General features: G+C 36.0%; 1 protein-coding gene across 6 annotated transcripts in view; it reads left to right on the forward strand.

Annotated features, from left to right (window-relative positions):
• Positions 1-21410, forward strand: part of CFAP43 (cilia and flagella associated protein 43) — a 62304-nt gene that overhangs the window by 4719 nt on the left and 36175 nt on the right. For 2 of the 6 annotated variants that reach the window (XM_058187625.1, XM_058187624.1), the window contains exons 1-13: positions 2805-3009; positions 4272-4525; positions 5507-5603; positions 6557-6724; positions 6850-7000; positions 7921-8080; positions 9116-9169; positions 12286-12365; positions 15037-15168; positions 16479-16595; positions 18016-18096; positions 18702-18853; positions 20405-20508. In XM_058187625.1, the coding sequence (XP_058043608.1) occupies positions 2825-3009; positions 4272-4525; positions 5507-5603; positions 6557-6724; positions 6850-7000; positions 7921-8080; positions 9116-9169; positions 12286-12365; positions 15037-15168; positions 16479-16595; positions 18016-18096; positions 18702-18853; positions 20405-20508 (1735 nt within the window). In that variant the 5' untranslated portion in view covers positions 2805-2824. Of the gene's footprint in view, positions 1-2804; positions 3010-3055; positions 3581-4271; positions 4526-5506; positions 5604-6556; positions 6725-6849; positions 7001-7920; positions 8081-9115; positions 9170-9229; positions 9582-12285; positions 12366-15036; positions 15169-16478; positions 16596-18015; positions 18097-18701; positions 18854-20404; positions 20509-21410 lie in introns of those variants that run through there. The other 4 variants (XM_058187627.1, XM_058187626.1, XM_058187628.1 and 1 more) reach the window with 4 other exon arrangements.

A 21410-nucleotide genomic window follows, 5' to 3' on the forward strand; every position in this document is an offset into this window, starting at 1 on the left:
CAGGAGCATATAAAGAGATTGTATAATGTGTTACTTGAAATAGATTCTGAAAGGGACTTGGTAAAGGACTGTATGATAAAGTGGGCACAAAATTTTCAGGAGCCAATATTATTGGAAACGTGGGAAAAATTTGGGTTAGAAATGTTAAATTCACGCAGGCACAGAATCTGAGGAAAATTTTTATAAAATGTTTTATAGATGGCATCTAGATCCTAAAAATTATCGTATGTATCCAGAAATGCAAGCAAAATGTTGGAGATGTAATTGTGATGACGCTACATATTTTCACATTTGGTGGACTTGTAAGGACATAAAGGCCTTTTGGATAAAAATTTGGTGGATTTTACAAAATGTTTTGAAAAGAAGATAAAGTTCCTGCCGCAATTTTTCTTGTTGGGAATTATTACGGATTGTACAGTAATTGAGACTAAATTGATTTTAAATCTAATAACTGCAGCAAGATTACTAATAGGACAATATTGGAAGAAAAAGAAGTACCAACAATAGAAGAATGGATATTGAAAGTTGCCAATTTGGCTGAGATGGCGAAGATATCAGCCTTTTGAAAGACAATACGCAAGAAAGATACTTAAAGGAATGGAAAAAATGGATTGACTATATTCAACGTAGATATCAGACTAAGAGTTATCAGACTGTTTTTGAATGATTATGATGTATTATTTTTGATTGCTTTTGGGGGAAGTTAGGAATTGATGATTGTAGGGGTATAATTAAGTTGGGACGAAATTTTTTTAGCATATGTTTGTTTTATTTTTAACTATACCTTGTGCTCGTTCCGGGAAGTCGGGGGGGGGGAGGGGGGTTGCGAAGGGAGGGGGGAGGAGGGGGGGGAAGGGGGAAAAAAATTTTGTAAAACTTTTTGAATAAAAAAAAAGAAAAAAAAAGAAAGAGGCGGTGGTGAGACCCCTCCTCAAGAAGCCCTCCCTGGACCCAGCTATTTTGGGTAATTATCGTCCAGTCTCCAACCTTCGCTTTGTTGCGAAGGTTGTAGAGAGTGCTGTGGCGCGACAGCTACCCCAATACCTGGATGAAGCCGTCTATCTAGACCCGTTCCAGTCCGGCTTCCAACCCGGGTACAGCACGGAGACAGCTTTGGTCGCATTGGTGGATGATCTCTGGAGAGCCAGGGACAGGGGTTATTCCTCTGCCCTGGTCCTATTAGACCTCTCAGAGGCTTTTGATACCATCGACCATGGTATCTTGCTGCGCCGGTTGGGGGGATTGGGAGTGGGAGGCACCGTGTATCGGTGGTTCTCCTCCTATCTCTCTGACCGGTCGCAGACGGTGTTGACAGGGGGGCAGAGGTCGACCGCGAGGGACCTTACTTGTGGGGTGCCGCAGGATCGATTCTCTCGCCCCTTCTGTTCAACATCTATATGAAGCCATTGGGTGAGATCATCAGTGGCTTTGGGGTGAGATACCAGCTGTACGCTGATGACACCCAGCTGTACTTCTCCACCCCAGGCCACCCCAATGAAGCTGTTGAAGTGCTGTCCCGGTGCGTGGAAGCCGTACGGGTCTGGATGGGGAGAAACAGGCTCAAGCTTAATCCCTCCAAGACGGAGTGGCTGTGGATGCCGGCACCCCGATTCAGTCAGCTGCAGCCGCAGCTGACTGTTGGAGGCGAGTTATTTGCCCCAAAGGATAGGGTGCGCAACTTAGGTGTCCTCCTGGACGAACGGCTGTCGTTTGAAGATCATTTGACGGCCGTCTCCAGGGGGGCCTTCCACCAGGTTCGCCTGGTTCGGCAGTTGCGCCCCTTCCTTGATCGGGATGCCTTGTGCACGGTCACTCATGCGCTCGTTACCTCTCGCTTGGATTATTGTAATGCTCTCTACATGGGGCTCCCCTTGAAGTGCACTCGGAGGCTCCAGTTAGTCCAGAATGCAGCTGCGCGGGTGATAGAGGGAGCTCCGCGTAGCTCCCATATAACACCGCTCCTGCGCAGACTGCACTGGCTACCTGTGGCCTTTCGAGTGCACTTTAAGGTTCTGGTTACTACCTTTAAAGCTCTCCATGGCTTAGGGCCTGGGTACTTACGGGACCGCCTGCTGTTACCACATGCCTCCCACCGACCCGTACGCTCTCACAGAGAGGGACTTCTCAGGGTGCCGTCCGCTAAGCAATGTCGGCTGGCGGCCCCCAGGGGAAGGTCCTTCTCTGTGGGGGCTCCCACTCTGGAACGAACTTCCCCTGGGTTTACGCCAAATACCTGACCTTCGGACATTCCGTCGCGAACTGAAGACACATCTTTTTATTCGCGCGGGGCTGGCTTAAATTGAATTTTATTAAATTTTAAATTCTTATTAACTAATTTTAAATGGGTTTTTTAGTTCATTGCATATTTTTACTTTTCAGGCCAATTTTAAAATAAGTTTTTTAATTGCATTTTAAATTGTATATTGGACTGTCTGTTTTATTTTTGCCTGTACACCGCCCTGAGTCCTTCGGGAGAAGGGCGGTATAAAAATCAAATAAATAAATAAATAAATAAATTTAATGTAATTATTGCTACAGCTTATAATGGTGTTCCCTTTTTCGAGAGTCTGAAAGGGTAACTGGTGCGAAAAATAAATTAAAAAAACAAACATCATTCATTTCTTTAGTCTTGCTCCTCCCACGTAGGCTACTGCAGCCGGCAGCGAAACTTATTTTAACACATTAAAAAAAAAAGGAATGGAAAGAAATTGCATGTAAAGACAGGCCGGACAGTAGCAGTTAAGGTAGAAGACATTCCTTGCAACTATTTTTAAAGGACCCTTCTCATTTCCTTCTACAACTCACTTGGAGCACGTGGGCGGCAATGGCAAGGAGGGGCTTATTAGCTTTGGCCAATCGCAGAAAAGCAGCTCGCAGTTGCTCGGATACAAATGTAAACGGCAGGCCTCGGCTGAGCGAAGATCGCAAGGCAGCGGGCACCATGGACCCTCTGAAAGGGGGCGGCCGTCGCCCGGTATCCGCGATGTACAAAGCGGAGCTGGAACCCAAGTACGAAGGGAGACGAGAGGGACGGGAGGCTTTCCGGTGTTTCTGAGATGTGCTTTCCTAAAAACCTTTCTTTTTATTCCTTATCTTCCCTAAAGTTTATCCGAGGAAAAAGGCTATATAGAACAGCGCGATTTCCTTTTGTGAAGGTTTTTTGCTTCGCAAACAAACAAGTTTGGGTTTTGTTAAGATAAGGATCACCGAGTTTTTAGTCTGTCATGTGTTTTTCAAGGATTCTGCATGGAAATAAGATTACCAGCTGCGCATTGTTGTTTTTAAAATGAGAGCCCAGTTGTGTGTTTTCTTTTGCATGCCAACGACCTTGGAGACAGTCCTGGGGTTTGATGGAAAGAGTACTTTAGATGTTTCTATGGGAATCATAGTGTTATATTGAAGAGTGAGTTTGAAATACATGAATTGTCAAGGAAAAAAGACAGGTGAAAAAGAAATAAACAGTTTGATATTGCTGCAAATGGTGAAGCTAAAGAGAATGCATGGGGATTAAATGAAAACAACGTATATGAAGGAAGAATTGTGGTTGGAGGAAGTTGATGACATTTTCAAAAGTGTAGAGGTGAGAATTTTAAACAAGAAAGGTGCAATGTATGAAGCAGATCTGGTGAGAGTAAGGATAATGTAGTGCATTGGCACAAATTAGAAAGGTGGAAAGATGAAGGGCTCAAATTTCCTCCCCAGAAGGAATTTTCATATCCTGAGTTTTTATATCTTGTCATACTTATTTTTATTTTTTATTTTTATTTATTTATTTTGTCACAACAGTATATATAAGCATAAGCATGAAAATAACTATATAATATATAAGCATATATATAAGCATAAGTATGTAATAACTATATTAATTGGATATAATGAAAGAATAGGACAGGAACGGTAGGCACGTTTGTGCTCTTATGCACACCCCTTACTCTTCTCACATTGTGGTTTAGCAGCTTGATAATTTTGATAGCTATCACCTATCTGGTCAAAAAGAGCCATTTTTGTTTACTGGTTAAAGCACCAGGTTAGAAATCAGAAGACTGTGACTTTTTGTCCTCTCTTAGGCATAAAACCAGTTGGGAAAAAGGCCGTGGCAAACATCTTCTGAAAAACGTTGCCAGGAAAACCACAGGGACTAACCCATGTAGTCATGATGAGTCAAAACTGACTTGAGGGCACACAATCCCCACTAGGAAGCACTTCATTTAATATGTGCCATTTTTCATCTATAATTAAAGTTATTTCACTTAAAATATATTTTCTTCAAGGTGGGTACAAGGATTCACCAATAGGAAAGTTGGATTTATCAACAACAGGACTGTTTGTTATCCTTGTGGCAATTACATTATCTTTATTAACATGGAAACGCGAGAGAGATCATTCTTGCGATGTCACTTTGGAAATATTGGAGCCTTTGCAGTGAATGCAAGCCAGAATATTGTTGCTTTTTCTGATCGGCAGTTGAATCCTAGAATCTATGTTTACAATTTTCCAGGACTAAAGAAAATAGCCAAATTAAAAGGTGAGTGTGAGGAAACTTTTATATACAGCATTATTCCATATACGTATAGCAGCATTCCGTTAAATAAAAAGCCAACATTCATATTTCTATGTCCTTTATTATCTCCATGCATGTCATGCTCTGTTGCCTCATCATGACAGCAGAATGTTCCTGGGAGGGATGAGCGAAGAATGCAGGCCAATAATACATATACCCAGTAGGATTACCCGAGGTGTAAAGGTCATTTGCAGCTGCCCAGCTAAAGCAAACAGACATTTATATCAGGCATTATTACTGATATAGAAAGATGTTGAAGATAGATGATCCCTTTCAATGTCCAAAAAAAATATTAGATACTATACAGGAGAAGGCAGTATTAAACTACTCCTGCAATTTACCACAAAAAACAAAGGACACCATAGACATAATAAAGTGATTAGGGGTAAAGTGCGAGTATTGGGCTCCTGAGGTTGGGTGGTACTCTCTATGATAATCATAAAATATGTCAAGGAATAACGTGTGATATATGAATTTTGTAAAGATGGAGCAGAGTGACAAGTGAGATGAAAAACTAGTAATAGCTGGTGAAAATTGAGGATTAAATTTAAGCACTGCTTGTATACGATTTGGAAATAAGGTTGGGAAAAGTCTATATGGCACATGGGCCTGTCTTTCAAGACCCTCCTAAAATTCTGATTTGAGCATGACTGAGTGGCTGTTTAAAATTTTGAGGGGTTAAAAAAACCATGTTACATAGTGCCAAAGCAGTTTTAATGAGTTTAATTCAGAGATGATTCATATATCATCACACTGTACCATAATGTGATGGAAGGGGCAAGCAGGAATAGAGTAGCAATAATATGAGAGTGGAATAACACATTATAGCATGTATTATGGACTGGTAAATGTTTTAATCTATTTTAAATTTAAAAAACCTACATTCAAATATTAAATAAACATGTTTTAATAAGCTTTAAAGTCTGTGCTACTTTTAACTTTTAGGGCAAGCCAGCCTAGACTATTCCTTGCTTGCATTCAGTCACACAGGTCCCTATCTGGCCAGTTATTCGTCGCTGCCTGAGTTTTGCCTTTCCATATGGTAAGTGTTGATCACATATTTTAATAGGGACAAGTGGGTCAGAATTGCATTCACATAAATTCTGGATCAGAATTCTCTATCTTTCTGCTGTACTCATGAATTAGTGTACTTATATAAGTATCATTCTGCTTGGCTTTTTTGCAAGTGAAGTGATTACATTAACCAGAAATTTACTAGGACAGAATGCAGAAAAGTTTAGATTATGCTGAAATCTAGATTCTTACAAATCAGAGTCTAAAGATGGTTTCTGGTTCCAAATCTGTTAGAGAGCAAAAAGTCAGAATTCAGGTTCAAGATAACCTTTTTGTCTATAGTAAATTCCTGCTTAATTTATTGTCTCCCAAATGAAAGAAGGGGCAAGAAAAAGTAGAAATATTATGTTTAAAACTTAAAATGTTTTTTTTTCTGGCATATTTTATCTAAGTGATTATTTTCAAACTTAGATCTGGCAAACTTTTGTCATAGTTGCCTAAATGCAAGAAAAACATTTAAGTCTAAACAATAATAAATTAACCAGATTTTTGGTGTTCTCCCAAATCATGGTCAATATTTTAGTGTACCATATTGCACCAACCTGGACACATTGTAGAAAACAGAAATTAAGAAAAGATCGTTTACAACTGACTAGTTTTCCTGCCATAGGTCTGAATAAATTGGCCGAGATTGCTATACTTGTCTGATACATTTTTCAAAGGAACCTAAAGTTCATTAGGTGCAGCAGAGGTATTGAGGCTTCATTTGCTTTATTTTTTTCTTTTTTAATTGCTGTCTATTAATATTATATTGCAACATGCAGGTCTGATTACAGTTTTGCTTTTTGTTTTATTTATATATTGTTTTTTTCTGTTTTGACCATTGGAATAGCTTCTGGATTTTTGGAGATAAAATATATATTGACATAATACTTTGCATATACAACAAATAAAAAATTACTTTCTTTCATTTTTAATTAGGGATTGGCAGAACAAACTCGTATTATGTAGTAAGTCACAACCTGAGATAGAAATAACTGCAATGAGTTTTAATCCTATGAATTGGCATCAGTTATGTTTATTTAATGGGGCCTCTGTGACCCTTTGGAGTATTGAAAGGAATAACAAAGAGCACATCTTGATTTCAAAGTAAGTATGATTATGATTTTTATGTTAGAAACAACAATGATATGCTAAAAAAAAGAATAAGCTCTGTGGTTTTTAATTCATATTTAAAGAATAATTATTCCAAGTTATTTTCCATACGGTTTCAGGCCCGTCAAACTTCCAACTGAAGATGGATCCTTAATAGATGAGGAAAATAGCTTCTTTTCCCATCCCAATGTCAGTGATGCTTATTTTGGTCCTGTGCTACCCAATTCAGCCATTGCTGGCTTGGTAGGAGATGAGGCTGAAACATTTAAGGTTAGTTTTAATCTGAATATTACTTCTTATGATCAGAAATCACTGCTTTTTAGTTAAGAACCATAGAGATTAACACACTATGATATATATTTTACCCCCAAAATTTAAAAATTTAAATTTTTATTTAATTTTTTTTTTAAAAAATTAAAGAAATAAATTTAATGTTATTTAATTATATTTTTAAAAAAAAATTAAATTAGAATGCATTAAAATGAAAGGGTTTTTTTTTGTGAGGGCATGCCTGTGTGTATCTTTATAGCTCAAGCTCCTGCTATATATGTGTATTTTCTGTAATTTTAGGTATTATTAATTATTAATCAACAATGTTTAAAAAAATAAATAAATAGAATGTAAAGTTGTTAACAGGCTTGAGTGAATGCTAACAATGTGTCCTGCAGTCTTTGAACTCATATCCTTCACCCTGTACCGCTCAAAGGACAAGATTAGCAATGGAGATTAATGGGAACTAACATAAGGTAATCATTCATTAGGTTTCCAATCAAGTACTGTATCATCATTTTTTCATACTAATTGTTAGTCAGCTTTCTTAAAAACATTGCCTCGCGAGCATTGGGAGTAGTGAATAAGCACATTCAGATGCTGTTTCTTTTTCAAATGCCAGGTGTTAATTAAAGCTCTCAATAAGAACTTTCTGGAATTAAAAAAATGGCTTCCCTTCAGGTATTCCATTCTAGGCCATTAAGCCTAATTTAAGGGTAGGTAAGAATATACTGTCTAAAGTGCGTGTAATAATTTATATGAAGGATGAATAATCCTAATAACGTGTATTATATATGCCATATTATAAATATTTGAATAAAATTAAATTGTAAAATTATGTCTGTTTGTGTATGTAGTTTGCAATTTGTGTATCCTTAATTCTTTTGTAATTGAAACTTCTTCTTCCTTCGTAATGATAGCCTAAAGATGATATTCAACCTTATGTTCACCCTACTGTCCATTGCTGGACTCCAGATTCTGAGCTGTATTTGGGCTGTGAAGAAGGGTATTTCCTGAAAATAGGTGCAGAGACATATAAGGCTGGTCTTCTCACTCAAAAACTCTCTCCAGATGCTATTGGTGAGAAACATTTTTTTTCTGATTCATTGGAATTCTCTTTGTTCCTTAAGTAATTATTTTTGGGAAATAGTTAATCCTAGTGAAATTGTACCAGAGTTGCTAAATAACCAGAGTTGTAAAAAAATGAGAGTTCTACTAAAAAATCCATGACAAGCATAACTAAATCGCTGGATTTTTTAAAAACGAAAGATGACTATTCAAAAACATTAGAAATACTAATTTTCTACCATTCCCTTTCTGGTGAATTGACATTGTCTGCTTAACTGGAAAGAGTAGCTAAATTGCATTCTCTGAAATGCAATAAATTCATGTTGCCAATTCCATACTGTAGTAGTACTATTTTACTGCCACAAAAAATGCATTTGGTTTCTTCATGAGAAAAACTGCAAGTTTACCAGTAGCTTTGAAATATGAAAACTCAAAATAATTTTTTCACAGTAAATGTTATTATTAAATTTCCAAAGAATTTGCTGTGCTATATAATCTTTAGATGAATTATGTTGAATTATTATTAAATTTATCAAAAACTTCTAAATCCAAGGAGAACCTCTTTAGGAGAGTTAATTTTAAAAGTTACTATTTCTATAATTAAAAATAAATTATAATTCAGGAAAAACTACAGGGATTCTTTTGTATAGGGGGAAGGGGGGAGGAGAGAAAGAAAGTAAAATATATAAATAGTTAAAATAGGCAATCAAATCAACAATTAAAAGCCAGTTTCAAAAGAGATATGTTATGGCTGTTTTTAAAAAAACTAAAGATGTTAGACCAATCAGTGCTGCAAGAAATATATAATAGAAAAGACCCAATACCAAACTGTAATAAGACCAGTTCTCAGGAATTGTAGACAAACCTCATCTGTGAGCAGGGTCCATAGAGCCTTAATTTAGATTGATACTATATGCATTAAGTCATTTTATTAACGTAAATAATGACAATGTAATTTTTCCTGATTTAATGTATTTGCAATGGCTCTAATGTATTTGCAAATAAGTTATGTAAGTTGCAATTGATACATATTCACTTCCTTTCCAGCACAAAAACGGACAACGTTTCGCTCAATGTCACATAGTTCTAGGAAAATGGAAGGTATTAATTTTTTAATACTAAATGCCTTTACAGAAAATATTTGCTACTTTGGGTATGTATCCTAATACACTTTATTAGATAGGAAATAAATGTTCTAAAGTACATATAAAAATGAGGGATTGTAAATGTCTGCATCAATAACCTCTCCAGTTCTGAGAACTGTGTAGTCCTTGGTGTTCTCTGGGCTTGGTTATTGCCTGCAGACTTTTCATTACCCAACTTGGTAGCATGCATCAGTTCAAGTGAGTGTGTTGTTTGTTTCAGTGGTGCGTTGCTATCGGTTCAAGCAAACTGTTAGCGGCAGTGGAGGGAGGCTCTGCCCACTCACCCGGATGTGTCTACGCATGCACAGAAGCATTGTGTGTGCACCCATGAGCGAACTGGTAGCGAACAAAATTGAAACCCATTACTGGTTTGTTTCCTGTTTATATACAGTAGCTTACCTGGTCAGTTTTGGTGGGTGTGTGCTTTTCTTTCCTTGGTTCCTTTCTTAAGTTCTTTAATTAGAAATATCTTAATAGTTCCTTGTTTTCTGCTTGATTGTTTGCCTGGTGCTTATCTGGGCTTTGGCTACTGGAGAGAATGTGTTCTAGTTTATTTTTATATGTCTACTGATGGCTGATTTGTCTGAATGTTGAGTTGCCAGGAATTCCCTAGGGACTTTGGATTTAGCTGCTTATAATTTTCCAGTTGGAATTGTAGTTCAGTCTGTCCATATGTTGTGAGATTAAAGAGTTTTCATCATATATTCTGACTGCTAGTTGGTATTCATGGAAGCGCTTTGCCTATCTGTCCTACATAGTGACAGTTTTAGCCTTATATGTTGTAGATTTCTGTTTTTATTTTTTGAACCATTGAGTCTCTTGAGGTAGATTGTTTTGGATGGCTTTTTAAGTATGACAATAAAGAAAATGGCTCCTATAGAAACTGCATGATTTGCTCCTTATTTTAATAGGAATAGATCCAATACCTTAAAAATAGGTATTACCGAACACTAGTTCTATAAGTTCGAGAAAGTCTTCCAGTTTAAGAAAGATGAAATTGACGTGTCTATGCACACAGACATAACTTTATAAAAAAAAGCAGCTTGAAGGGAGTAATCTAGTTGAAAGTCTACGCCATAATAACTGGATGTATGTATTTATCAGTGCTGAGGAATTGGAACCCTTCCTCTTACTTCTCTCTCCCGTCTTTAGATTTCATATGCAATCAAACAAACAATAGAAATTCCAATAGAAAGAATAACATTAGTTAAGAGGATCAGAATCATAAGAAGTTTGTGCACTTAGGATGACATCAATTTTATTTACATAAGGCATTCAGCTGTTCAAAACATACCAAGAGGCATTTATCCCAAAGGAATTATATGAGGAGAACCATGCTAGTCTGTAGTAGCTAAAAATCAGGAACAGTCCACTAACAAATTTTCTAAGTAACAATTTTTAGCAAAAGAGATAAGCTTTTGTGAGCATTAGTGTACTTCATCAAATGCATAGAGTAGCTAAACTGAGGTTGGATTTAAATTGGAATGTGGGGAAAAAGGGGGAAGGCATGGAAAGGCAAATTGGTTATGCAGGTAGTGCTGAGCAATCTCAAGCAACACAACAAAAGTAATCAGACTATGGTGGCGCAGTGGTTAGAATGCAATATTGCAGGCTAATTCTGCTGACTGCCGACTGCCAGCAGTTCGGCAGGTCAAGTCTCACCGGATCAAGGTTGACTCAGCCTTCCATCCTTCCAGGGTCGATAAAATGAGGACCCAGATTGTTGGGGGCAATATGCTGACTCTGTAAACCACTTCGAGAGGGCTGTAAAGTACCGTGAAGCAGTATATAAGTCTAAGTGCTATTGCTATCTCAAAAGATCTCAACAAACCCAATGGATTTTGAATGACTGCAGTGTTAACTGATAAGGTGCTTGTAACCCATCCCACAAGTAATTTGCATGCAGCTTCTGAAAGCTTATGCCTTTTAATAACATTTGTTATTCAAAAAAAACACCAAGGGGTGTTTCCCGCCAAAAATTAATTTCTTGTGAATAGGAAGGATGGAATTACATTCACTAAGTATGCTGCAGAGTAGAAAATACCATTGAAAATAAGGAAACAGTGAAGGGGCAAACAGTGAAAGTCAAGTGCCTGAAAGGACAAACAGATAGAGCAGCTATTGGTATGGCCATGCTAGAGTCCTCCTTTTCTTGTAACCTCCTATTCTATACTGAAGCACCGCTATCCACAGAGGCTCTCCATATGAATCAAGAGTCTGGATAATAAGGAAGTTCTCTGTGGTGGACACTCACATGGAATGGAACAAATGATGAAAAAAACTGATGTTAGCATTCTAACTGAACAGTCACAGGCATATTTACTTGACAGCTATTGAATTAGGACATGTTAAAAAGCATAGTGTAATTATGCCTGTTCCAATGGCAACCACTAGCCTGTTCAGAAAACATGCTTCTTTTCTTTAGTTAAATCTGTACTTGATTAAGGGAGGTAATGAAGTTAAATAATCTATGCAATTTATATATTATCAAACTTATATGCTGTTTAACTTAAGATATTAAGTTATATTATTATATAATATAAGTAATATTAAGTATTATAATAATATAAAGTAATATTAAGATAAAATAAACCAGAAGAGATAGTCTTCTGACTGATGTAAAGAAACAGTTACTTTGTTTTGTTTTGTTTGAAAATCCCCAAAACCAGACTCCGTCCATTTTTATTTTTTCTTATAAACTTTGAACCAGTTAGCTCAAGGATCCCTCAAGTGACATAAAGTCAACAGTGGCCTTTTCTGCTTTTTGGCTTGTTATTACTCATAATCCCATTACAAAAAACTTACATCTTTTGCTGTAGAAGAAAAAAGTACAGCTTTTCCAACTTGAGATCTTGTTTGTCACCTATGAAAAAAATATATTCTTCAACTCTGGCCATCTTTTGTCTGCTAAGGTTTTCATATTTCACAGTTTTTATCTAATGCCTCTTGTTGTAATTTTTTGCACTGTGATTTTAAATTAACACACACACACACACACACACACACACACACACACACACACACAAAATGTATATGTTTAAATAGCTCATGTTTTATTAATACTTTCCATAGGTGAGTCAAGGAAGGAATCTCAAAATGTGATCCTACTTTCTATGGCACTTCATAAGGATGGACTGTATGCAGCTGGAACTGTAAGCACTGTTCTGCGGAGCTAATATTAAATTATATTAAATCCCAGCTATCAACATTTCAGAATGAAATGCTTTTCATAACCCATCCCATAATCCTAAAAATAAATGAATCAATAAAGTGAAACAACAATGTTGTAAACATTAAGAACTAGGAAGGGTTTTTTTTCCTTCTAATTGCTACTTAGGTACTGCTCAAGATACCAGAAGATGATATTTCTACTTTCAGGATTATATTCTTTGTACCACAAAATAATGTATTATATATTCTCATGGCCTTTTAATATATGATGTGATACAGGAAATGTTCAGGAACAAGCGTACAAGTAGCTGTAAGTAAAGAGTCAAAAATGACAACTTTGCTTTAAAAATATTTTTGAGAAGACAAATGTTAGTAACCGATAAATTCTGTGGACTATCTAAACATGCAAATTGATTAAATATGCATTTCAGTACACATGTACTGAAGGGGTATCTATCAACCCCTTTTGCAAATTTTAGAAACAATAAATATGCAAAGATGTCCAGAAGATCTATTACCATCTATTACCATTCCAATATTTACCTAGCTTCTGCTATAGTAGTAATAGTAATTAAATTTTTTATATATGTTTTAGGGAACAGACTTCTTCACATGTATTATTTATATTACAACATGTGTGCAAAATAGTTATTATCACCAGTAAGAGGCTGAGAATAAGAATGATTGGCTTGTTAAGTTCTTGAAGGAACCAGATTTATATCTCAGTTTCCGAAGGATAGAAGTTGGAAAGGCAGAAACCAACTTTTCCCAGATTTGAAATAGTCTGTTGTCCAGTTTGAAGTTTACTAAGTGCTGCACAAAGTATCTGTTAATTTGGAAAGACAGGAGGAAAAAAACCTCACTTCTTGAAAGTCTTTGAACTTATGCCATCAATCAACTTTAAGAATATTTTTCTCTCTTTGTCTGTATGGAAGATTCTAATTTAGTCAAACCACATTTGAGACTTTCCTGGCAGGTCAAATCAGGTAATCAAGAGAAGTGTTAGAAGAAAAACACTTCTTCTTGGTGGGTTGCTACTGGTTCGCCCCGAAGTGGGCGAACCAGTAGCAGCAGTGGGAGGCTCCGCCTACCCACCAAGACGTTTCTGCGCATGCGCAGAAGTGTTGTGCACGCACACAAGCGTGCACACACCCACAAGCAAACTGATAGCGACAGGTTTTGAAACCCATCCCGGGTTGCAGGCATTACTCACACATTGCAACAGGTGTTTTCTGCACATCAACTAGTTAACTCAGGCTTCATTGCTTTTTGAAACTCCTAAAAGTTTGTAATGAAAAAAGAAATGATCAGGATACTGAATTTTAGACGGTAGTCACATAAAAGCAGAGCAACCTTATATAAAGAGAATGAAGTTCTGTGTAAAAAGTAACCAAATGTAGACAAGCTTATCATATATATTAATTCCGAAGAGCATTTTAACAACTATGAAAGTTCCATGAATGAATGTGAGATAAATTGTGGTGTAATAAATTGTGATGTAATAAGCCACTAAAAATAGGGAATGGGGTTATGTTTACAACAAGGGTTATAGCCAGTTTCTAGATATTAAAATGAGCAACAAATGAAAATGAAGTAATATGACTGTTTCTATAAAATGTAGCAATGTTATGTGTACTTATAATTGCAATGTGTACTTATAATTGCAATGGGATATCTAAATATATACTGCATATATGGCTTAGGGCCCGGGTACTTACGGGACCGCCTGCTGTTACCTTATGCCTCCCACCGACCTGTACGCTCACACAGAGAGGGTCTTCTCAGAGTGCCGTCCGCCAAGCAATGCTGGCTGGCGGCCCCCAGGGGAAGGGCCTTCTCTGTAGGAGCTCCTACCCTTTGGAACGAACTTCCCCCTGGTTTGCGCCAATTATCCGACCTTCGGACCTTTTGCCGTGAGCTGAAAATGCATTTGTTTATTCAAGCGGGACTGGCTTAAATTTTTAATCCTAAATAATTTTAATCGGGGTTATTATTTATGAATTTTAAGGGTTTTAAATTTGATCGTTTTAAATTTCGGCCATTTACGGATTATGCTTGTTTTAAGTTTTTATTTTAATTGTACATTGTGTTGTTTTTTATAATTTGGCTGTACACCGCCCTGAGTCCTTCGGGAGAAGGGCGATATAAAAATCTAAATAAATAAAATAAATAAAAATAAATAAAATATATTTGGATAGCTAATGAATTTTGCTTTTTTACAAAATAGGTATAGGGTGAGAAATCAATTGTACTGAATGTATAATAGTTGTGTAACGCAAATATCAATTACTACTTTAAGAGATGTTTCCTGTATAAATTACCCCTAAATTAATGTTCACCTATATAAATTTTCTAATCTTGGGTGTTGGGAGGAATAATTTAAATCAAGAAATGAAGGAAAACTTTAAATCGCATAACCTTTTGCACAATAATAATTTAATTCCACATGTTCCTTTTCATCCATACACTTTTGAAAGTAAAAGAGAGATGAGAGATTCACTTACGGATTTCCAATATTCTCTAATATTCATACAAAATAATTTTCAAATAACACAATGCTGTGCCTAGGATTTTTTGGGGTGGTGTGGGTTGGGAAATTTGGTATGAATTGTGCGGTTTACGGTGTATGTATGTATGTGTTTTTTCCCGTAGGATGGTTTTGTTCGCCTTTACAAAATCAAGGGCACAAGCTTTCAAGCAGAAGATTGCTTTGAAATTGAAGAGCCAATAACCACTCTTTTCTTCTCCCCTGATTACATTTACCTGCTAGTAGAAACGGAAAAGGTACTTTGGGCCAGGCAAACATCTTGTTATATGAGATTCCCAGTTAAATATGTATTTATTAGAATTTTTTCATACAACAAAATCAAGCCTGACGTAATTTAATGTGGTGATTCTTTTAGTGAATACAAGTGAGTGCTATCAAATGAGGGATTGATCTGTTCAGATCAGAAGCAAATAACCCGAGATCAGGCTGATTTGTTACTAGTGGAATGAAGTTCTAGTAAAATTAAGGTCTGAAAGAATAGTTCTCATGGACTTATTTTACTCTTAACATTATTGTTTTGTCTGTTTCAGATTAAACATTTCACAAGTAGTGAAATTCTATGTCAGGAGTGTCAAACTCATGGTGTCATGTTGTCACGTGATGTATTGCGACTTTTCCCCCTTCCCTAAACTGGGGGTGGCCATGGCCAGCGTGTGACACATCTGGCCTGTGGGCCGCGACTTTGACACCCCTGTTCTATGTGAAACAATATTAATACTTAAAAAGTTGAAAACCCTTCCAAATTTCCCAGTGAAACAACTGCTTGGGCATTCTACTTCTGATATCCACTCATGATTAGACCTGATGGACCTGTACTTTTCAATATTTTTAGACCATTCTAATGTTAAATATAAAGGTACACATGAGAGTGTAGATTTTCCTGGTCACTCTGAGACGATTCACACTTGCATGATGCTCAAAAAATCAAGCTCAGAATAGGTTTGTCTCATAAGACTTCTTTTGATCATTTTGGACCTATTTTGAAAGTATTTTAAGCAATAGAATAATTTTTTTTCATTCTATTGGATTTCCTTAGGACTATCATTAAGTGTTGTTGTTGTACCTTATGATTCTTGACGAATGTATCTTTTCTTTTATGTACACTGAAAGCGTATGCACCAAGACAAATTCCTTGTGTGTCCAATCACACTTGGTCAATAAAGAATTCTATTCTATTAATGCAAAGCATTAAAATTTGGGTTCAGATGACACTTTTGTGGGACATTCAGTGAAAGTGATTGTATTGAAGCAATTGCTTCCATTAATAATAACCATTTTTCACATAATGAGCTATTCAGAGAAAGTTTCTAAAGACATTCTCAAGAACTTAGTATTTCATAATTTTACAGAAAGATGTTGCCAAAAGGAAGTAGCAACAGTTTTTAGACAGGTATATGTCAGAAAATTAATATCATATGATGTACGCCTTCACCCTGAGTTCAGTCACAATTGGCAAAATGAAATATGTATATTTTCCTAAACTAATTAAGAATATGTATGAATGCTTTCTCTGATCTCTCCGTCATGGATCATTTCTAATTAACAGGGATCACTTTATATCTTTAATCCAAATTCAAATGAAGATGTTATTGCATTACTGGATGCAAGTATGAACCAGTTCTTAGCAGCTGATTTTATTGTTCCAGGCAACAAACACTGCATGGTAAGAAAATTTCATTTGTATTAAATGGCAGAAAAGAAAAAAAATTCAGAATTTTTAGTGTCATTTTGCAATATTATTTGATGAATACTCCCACTTTGACAATTTCTAAATGAGGCTTGAAATCATATGTCTGTATTAATTGCTTAATTTTTTTATTCTACTCATTTTCTCAAACAATCTGCTCATTTAAATGAGGCACGTTATGGTTCTAAGCAAACAGATCAGTGCCTTGTTTTTTCAGCGCAAACGGATTATGAACAGATGCAAGCTAGTTTTTTTCAGTTCAGCTGTTGTACTGTAGAAGGAAAATAATATCCATAATATTGTATATTAAAATAGAATAGCAAAGGAATTTGAAGCTTATAAAGCCATCAGCTAGTATCAAGATAAAAGAAAAAAATCCTTTAGAAAAGAAAGGAAAACAAACAAATATACAAAAATTGATAAACTTGCTCAAGTGCATGCAATATGTGAGGAAACACACTACAAAAGTAGGAAAGTACAATATGACCCTTCTGAAGGAATTCTTACGAGAAGTTAAAGAGGTAATTTTTGCCCTTTTCAGTCATTTTATACTAAGTAAAAAAAACCAGTTTTCTTAATTAACATTTTTTCTGTTGCTTAAGTTTTATACTGAAATGAGGGTTAAAGTGAGAATTCAAAAGATGAGATTTAATTAGTGAGTTAAAAAAAAATATTAAAAACATAAAAAAAATTTATAAGAAAAAACATCCGAGCAACACCTTTTGTTCTTTTTGCCCCTTACCCCCTTAATTAGTGGCTGAAAAGTTTGGCCTTGCTTACCAGAGAAAATGGGTGAAGGATAGATATCAGGATGATGCAGTATTTGAGGTCAGCTTGGTAGATTTTTCTTAATGGGTATACTGTGAGGAGATAATATAAAGCACACTGATTGATGGATAGTGTGAATTATTTCACTTATTTACATTGTACAGAATTATTTCACTTACTAGTGAAATAATTCTGTACAATGTAAATAAAACACACTAATTGCCCAACACATGTACCAGATCACCTACTGACTTGATATTAAATACTAGGGTATAAAATAATCTGCTTCTATGCTGTATGTTATATTTAAGACATTGTATATCTGTTCCATGTTTATCTTTTCTTTAATTATGTTGATGCATTTCTTTGATTTGACCCATATGAACTAGATGTGTATGTGTGGAAGGGAGGTGTTGTGTTTTTACTATTTATTGTAAGCCGCCTAAAATTACCCAGTGGTAAAATGGGCAGCCAATAAATTTTACAATTTTATAATAAAAATAAAATAAATATAATAACAAGGGACTAGGAAATCTTTTCAAAATAAATTAATAAAAATTATACATAAATAATAGAAACTTTCTTTTGTTTCCTAGTTTTCTCACATTTTTATTCCTCTTTACAATAGTCTGTAGCAAAATCAGGAGAGATACAAGTTTGGCAGCTGGATAATGGTGCTTTTATCAGCACACTGTGTTTACATACAGTGGTACGTACAAATGGATTTTGAGTTTTAATGTATTGGATCTGACTTACTACCATATATTAATATTGCCATCAATATAATTAACCAAATGTAGAGCTAAAGTAAAATATATATTAAAATACCCCAAATATTATTTTTCCTTTTTAAATCTGTGAAATAATTTTTTAAAACAGTGTCTTATTCCTACAGAAAACATTACATTGTTTCAGTTGTTTAATTGTTCACATTAATAAATAGCAAATTGTTTTGACTCATTTGCGCTGAGAATCTAAACTATGTATAGATTATTATTTTGTATGAAATGGGTTTTTGCACCATCAAAACAGATTGGGTTGGGTTGGGTTGGGTTTGGTAACAGACTTTCTCTATATAGACCTGAGCATTTTATGGTCCGCAGGCCATATCCGGCCCTTCGGCTGTCCCTGTGCATCCTCCAGTGGCCCTTCCACAATAGTCCCAGTTTCTCATGTAGCCCCATGGGAAAATTAATTGCCCACTTCTGCTCTAAACTGAGGCCGATCTAATAAAAGTCCATGAAAGAGAAAATAAAATATCTCTTCCCAAAGGATCCACATGAAAAAATTCATTATCATTTGTTCATTTCCAAGGTTACTGCGATGGCTTGTAGCCTCTCCTCTCACAGTGCTGCAGTAGGAACTCCAACAGGCCGTGTCTTTTTTGTAGATCTTACTAATGTTGAAACTCCTAGAGTAATTCATCGAGTTCTTCTTTCTGAGAACATGTCTGTCCAGTTTTTGCGGTAAGTATGTAAAATGGGCATAGCAAAGAAGGTGGTCTGATCCAGACTACGTGCAAGATTCTCAATATTTTCAGGCATGTGATATCTTTACCATTTTGAATGTGTGTTGTGCTGCATCATAATAAAATGTTACTATTGTAATATATTCAAACATCTATTTACAAAATGGCCATAGGGATGAATATGGCCAGTTATCACTCATCCATCTTACAAGAAAGAAGCGATTGAAAGTTTAGAAATATATAATTTACCTAAGGATGTGATTACAAAACTGAGGTGGAGTTCCAAAGAACAGTTGTCTACAGAATACAAACTCCATCACCCTCTGATATCCCCTTTTTAATCTGTCTCTCATCTAGATGGTTACTGAGGTAGAGAAAAGAATGTATAGTAATACACAGAACTCCATTTACAAAGATGGGTGGGTTGGGAAAATCATATAGGCTTCCCTCTCCATTTTTTAATCGCTCCCATCAGATTCGTTTGATCTTATTCATTCTAATTCTGCTCTCCCTTTCTGATTTGCCCCTTTCCTGATATCCTTATGGTTCTTTTTATTCTCCTTCATTCCCTTTTCCAGATGCTATAGATTATTTTAGATTACAACTGCAATAGGGACTAGGATTGCTACTGCAAAGTGAAACAATCATAAAATACAATGTCACATGACCGCATTGCTTTCTGATGGAAATCCTAACAACCTCAGTTGCTGTTATAACTGCCCCAGGATTATTAGGTTCATTAAGCAGGAAGCAGGTGAATGTGGGGTTGCATAAGGGTGATGGATCATAGGGGGCCATAGGTTAATGGCTATCACAAGTAGATGCTAAAGAGTGTGAACAGGCCAATGGCAGCTATGTGGGTACCTGGCTGGCTGTATGTAGCCCTAACAGGCTGATGGTAGAATGGCTGGGCTGGCAGGAACCACATGTGAATCAGAGTGCTGTATAGGTAGGCATTTGCTATGGAGTACAGGTAGGCAGAGGGATGCTACAGAATAAGAGATCACTGAGATCTCGTACTCCATAGCAAGGTTCTTTGAAAAAAAAATAGGAGCAACTCAATCTAATAATTTGCAATCTTGACTGCTGCCTTCCCCATTGGCTTTGCTTATGGGAAGAAGGGAAGGTTCAAGTGGCAATCACATGATCATGGAATGCTGCAGCCATCAAAAGTGAGAGCTAATTGCCAAACACCCAAATCATAATCACATGACCACAGAAGTGTTGTGATGGCTGGAACTCCCACTTGTTGTAAACTTTGGCTCCCAGTTGATACCAGGATATTAGAGTCTCCTATTAGAACCTATCAGACATATCTATTAGAAAAACGATTTGTAGCATTGTCTATTGCAGTATACCTGAAAGACATCATGTTGGATTAGGCTGGTGCACTTGCTTACTAATGCTAAATTGTTTTTTTTTCTAAAGTCTGTTCTTGGGCAAGTTCAAAATATATATACTATAATTCCTTTCAAATAACTAGAATGCCATTATCCTGGTTGCTGATCAATTGCCATCATCTTATTTGCTCTTTTTCCCCCCACTTAAGGTATGAACAAACTGGTCAATTTCTCATAGCAGCTTCTACAGATGGAAATGTTTTTATTTTAAATGCTCTCCCATCAACATTGTTTAAAGTACTGGGATATGTAGGTAATATACAGAAACTTATGGATGTCTTATTTCTTCTATGCATATGCCAGCTATGGACACTAATTTTCATAGAATAAATGTTAGATGTCAAAACCCAAATATTTTATTTCAGAATGATCAGTTTTCTTAAATCAATGAGAATATTATGTGAACTTCATAATATTTCTTTTTATAACTGTCTATTGAGTCTGTAGGTTTTTGGTAAAACCCTGAACATTTGCTTTAAAAAAAGTAGAGAAATGTCAGTATTATGATATGAATAGGTGCAATAACATGAATAGGTGCAACAAAGAATATCCACTGTAAGCAAGAAAGTAGATTTTTATAAATGAGAAACATTTTAAAAGGATAAGCATATAATTTGATCATTTTTGATCAATATAGTAAGAAGAGGATTAGTGTTTGTATTTACATTCATTGGAGAGGAAAGGATTACAAGAGAGTAAGCATATATACAGCTCGGGAGGAGTGGGACCAAGAAAAAAGATGGATCAGGCTCAGGACAGTGCAAACCAACATTACTCAGTGAAGGTCATAAATGTGGGCATAGGTCACAAAGTTACTTTTTCATTACTTTTTCATTACCACTGAAATTGTGAATTATAGTTGCCTAATGCACTCACTACTTGCATATTTATATAAAGAATTTCTAAAAACTTTCAGTATAATGCTTAGTAAAAGTATATGCAGTGACTCAAGATTACAAAATATCTGTAATACATTTCATATTACAGTTACTATCCAGGCAACCTATCTAAAAAGCTGGTGGCAGGGTAGCCTTTGTGGGTAATATGGGCTGGGATTACTTTTTCCATGTTATCTTTCCATCATGATGGGATGCTGAAAAGTCAAAAGGATTAGCAGGTGTGAAACCACACTGACAGTATTCAAGAACTATTGGT

The sequence above is a fragment of the Ahaetulla prasina genome, chromosome 6 (genome assembly GCF_028640845.1).
Source record: "Ahaetulla prasina isolate Xishuangbanna chromosome 6, ASM2864084v1, whole genome shotgun sequence".
In the NCBI taxonomy this organism is placed as follows: Eukaryota; Metazoa; Chordata; class Lepidosauria; order Squamata; family Colubridae; genus Ahaetulla; species Ahaetulla prasina.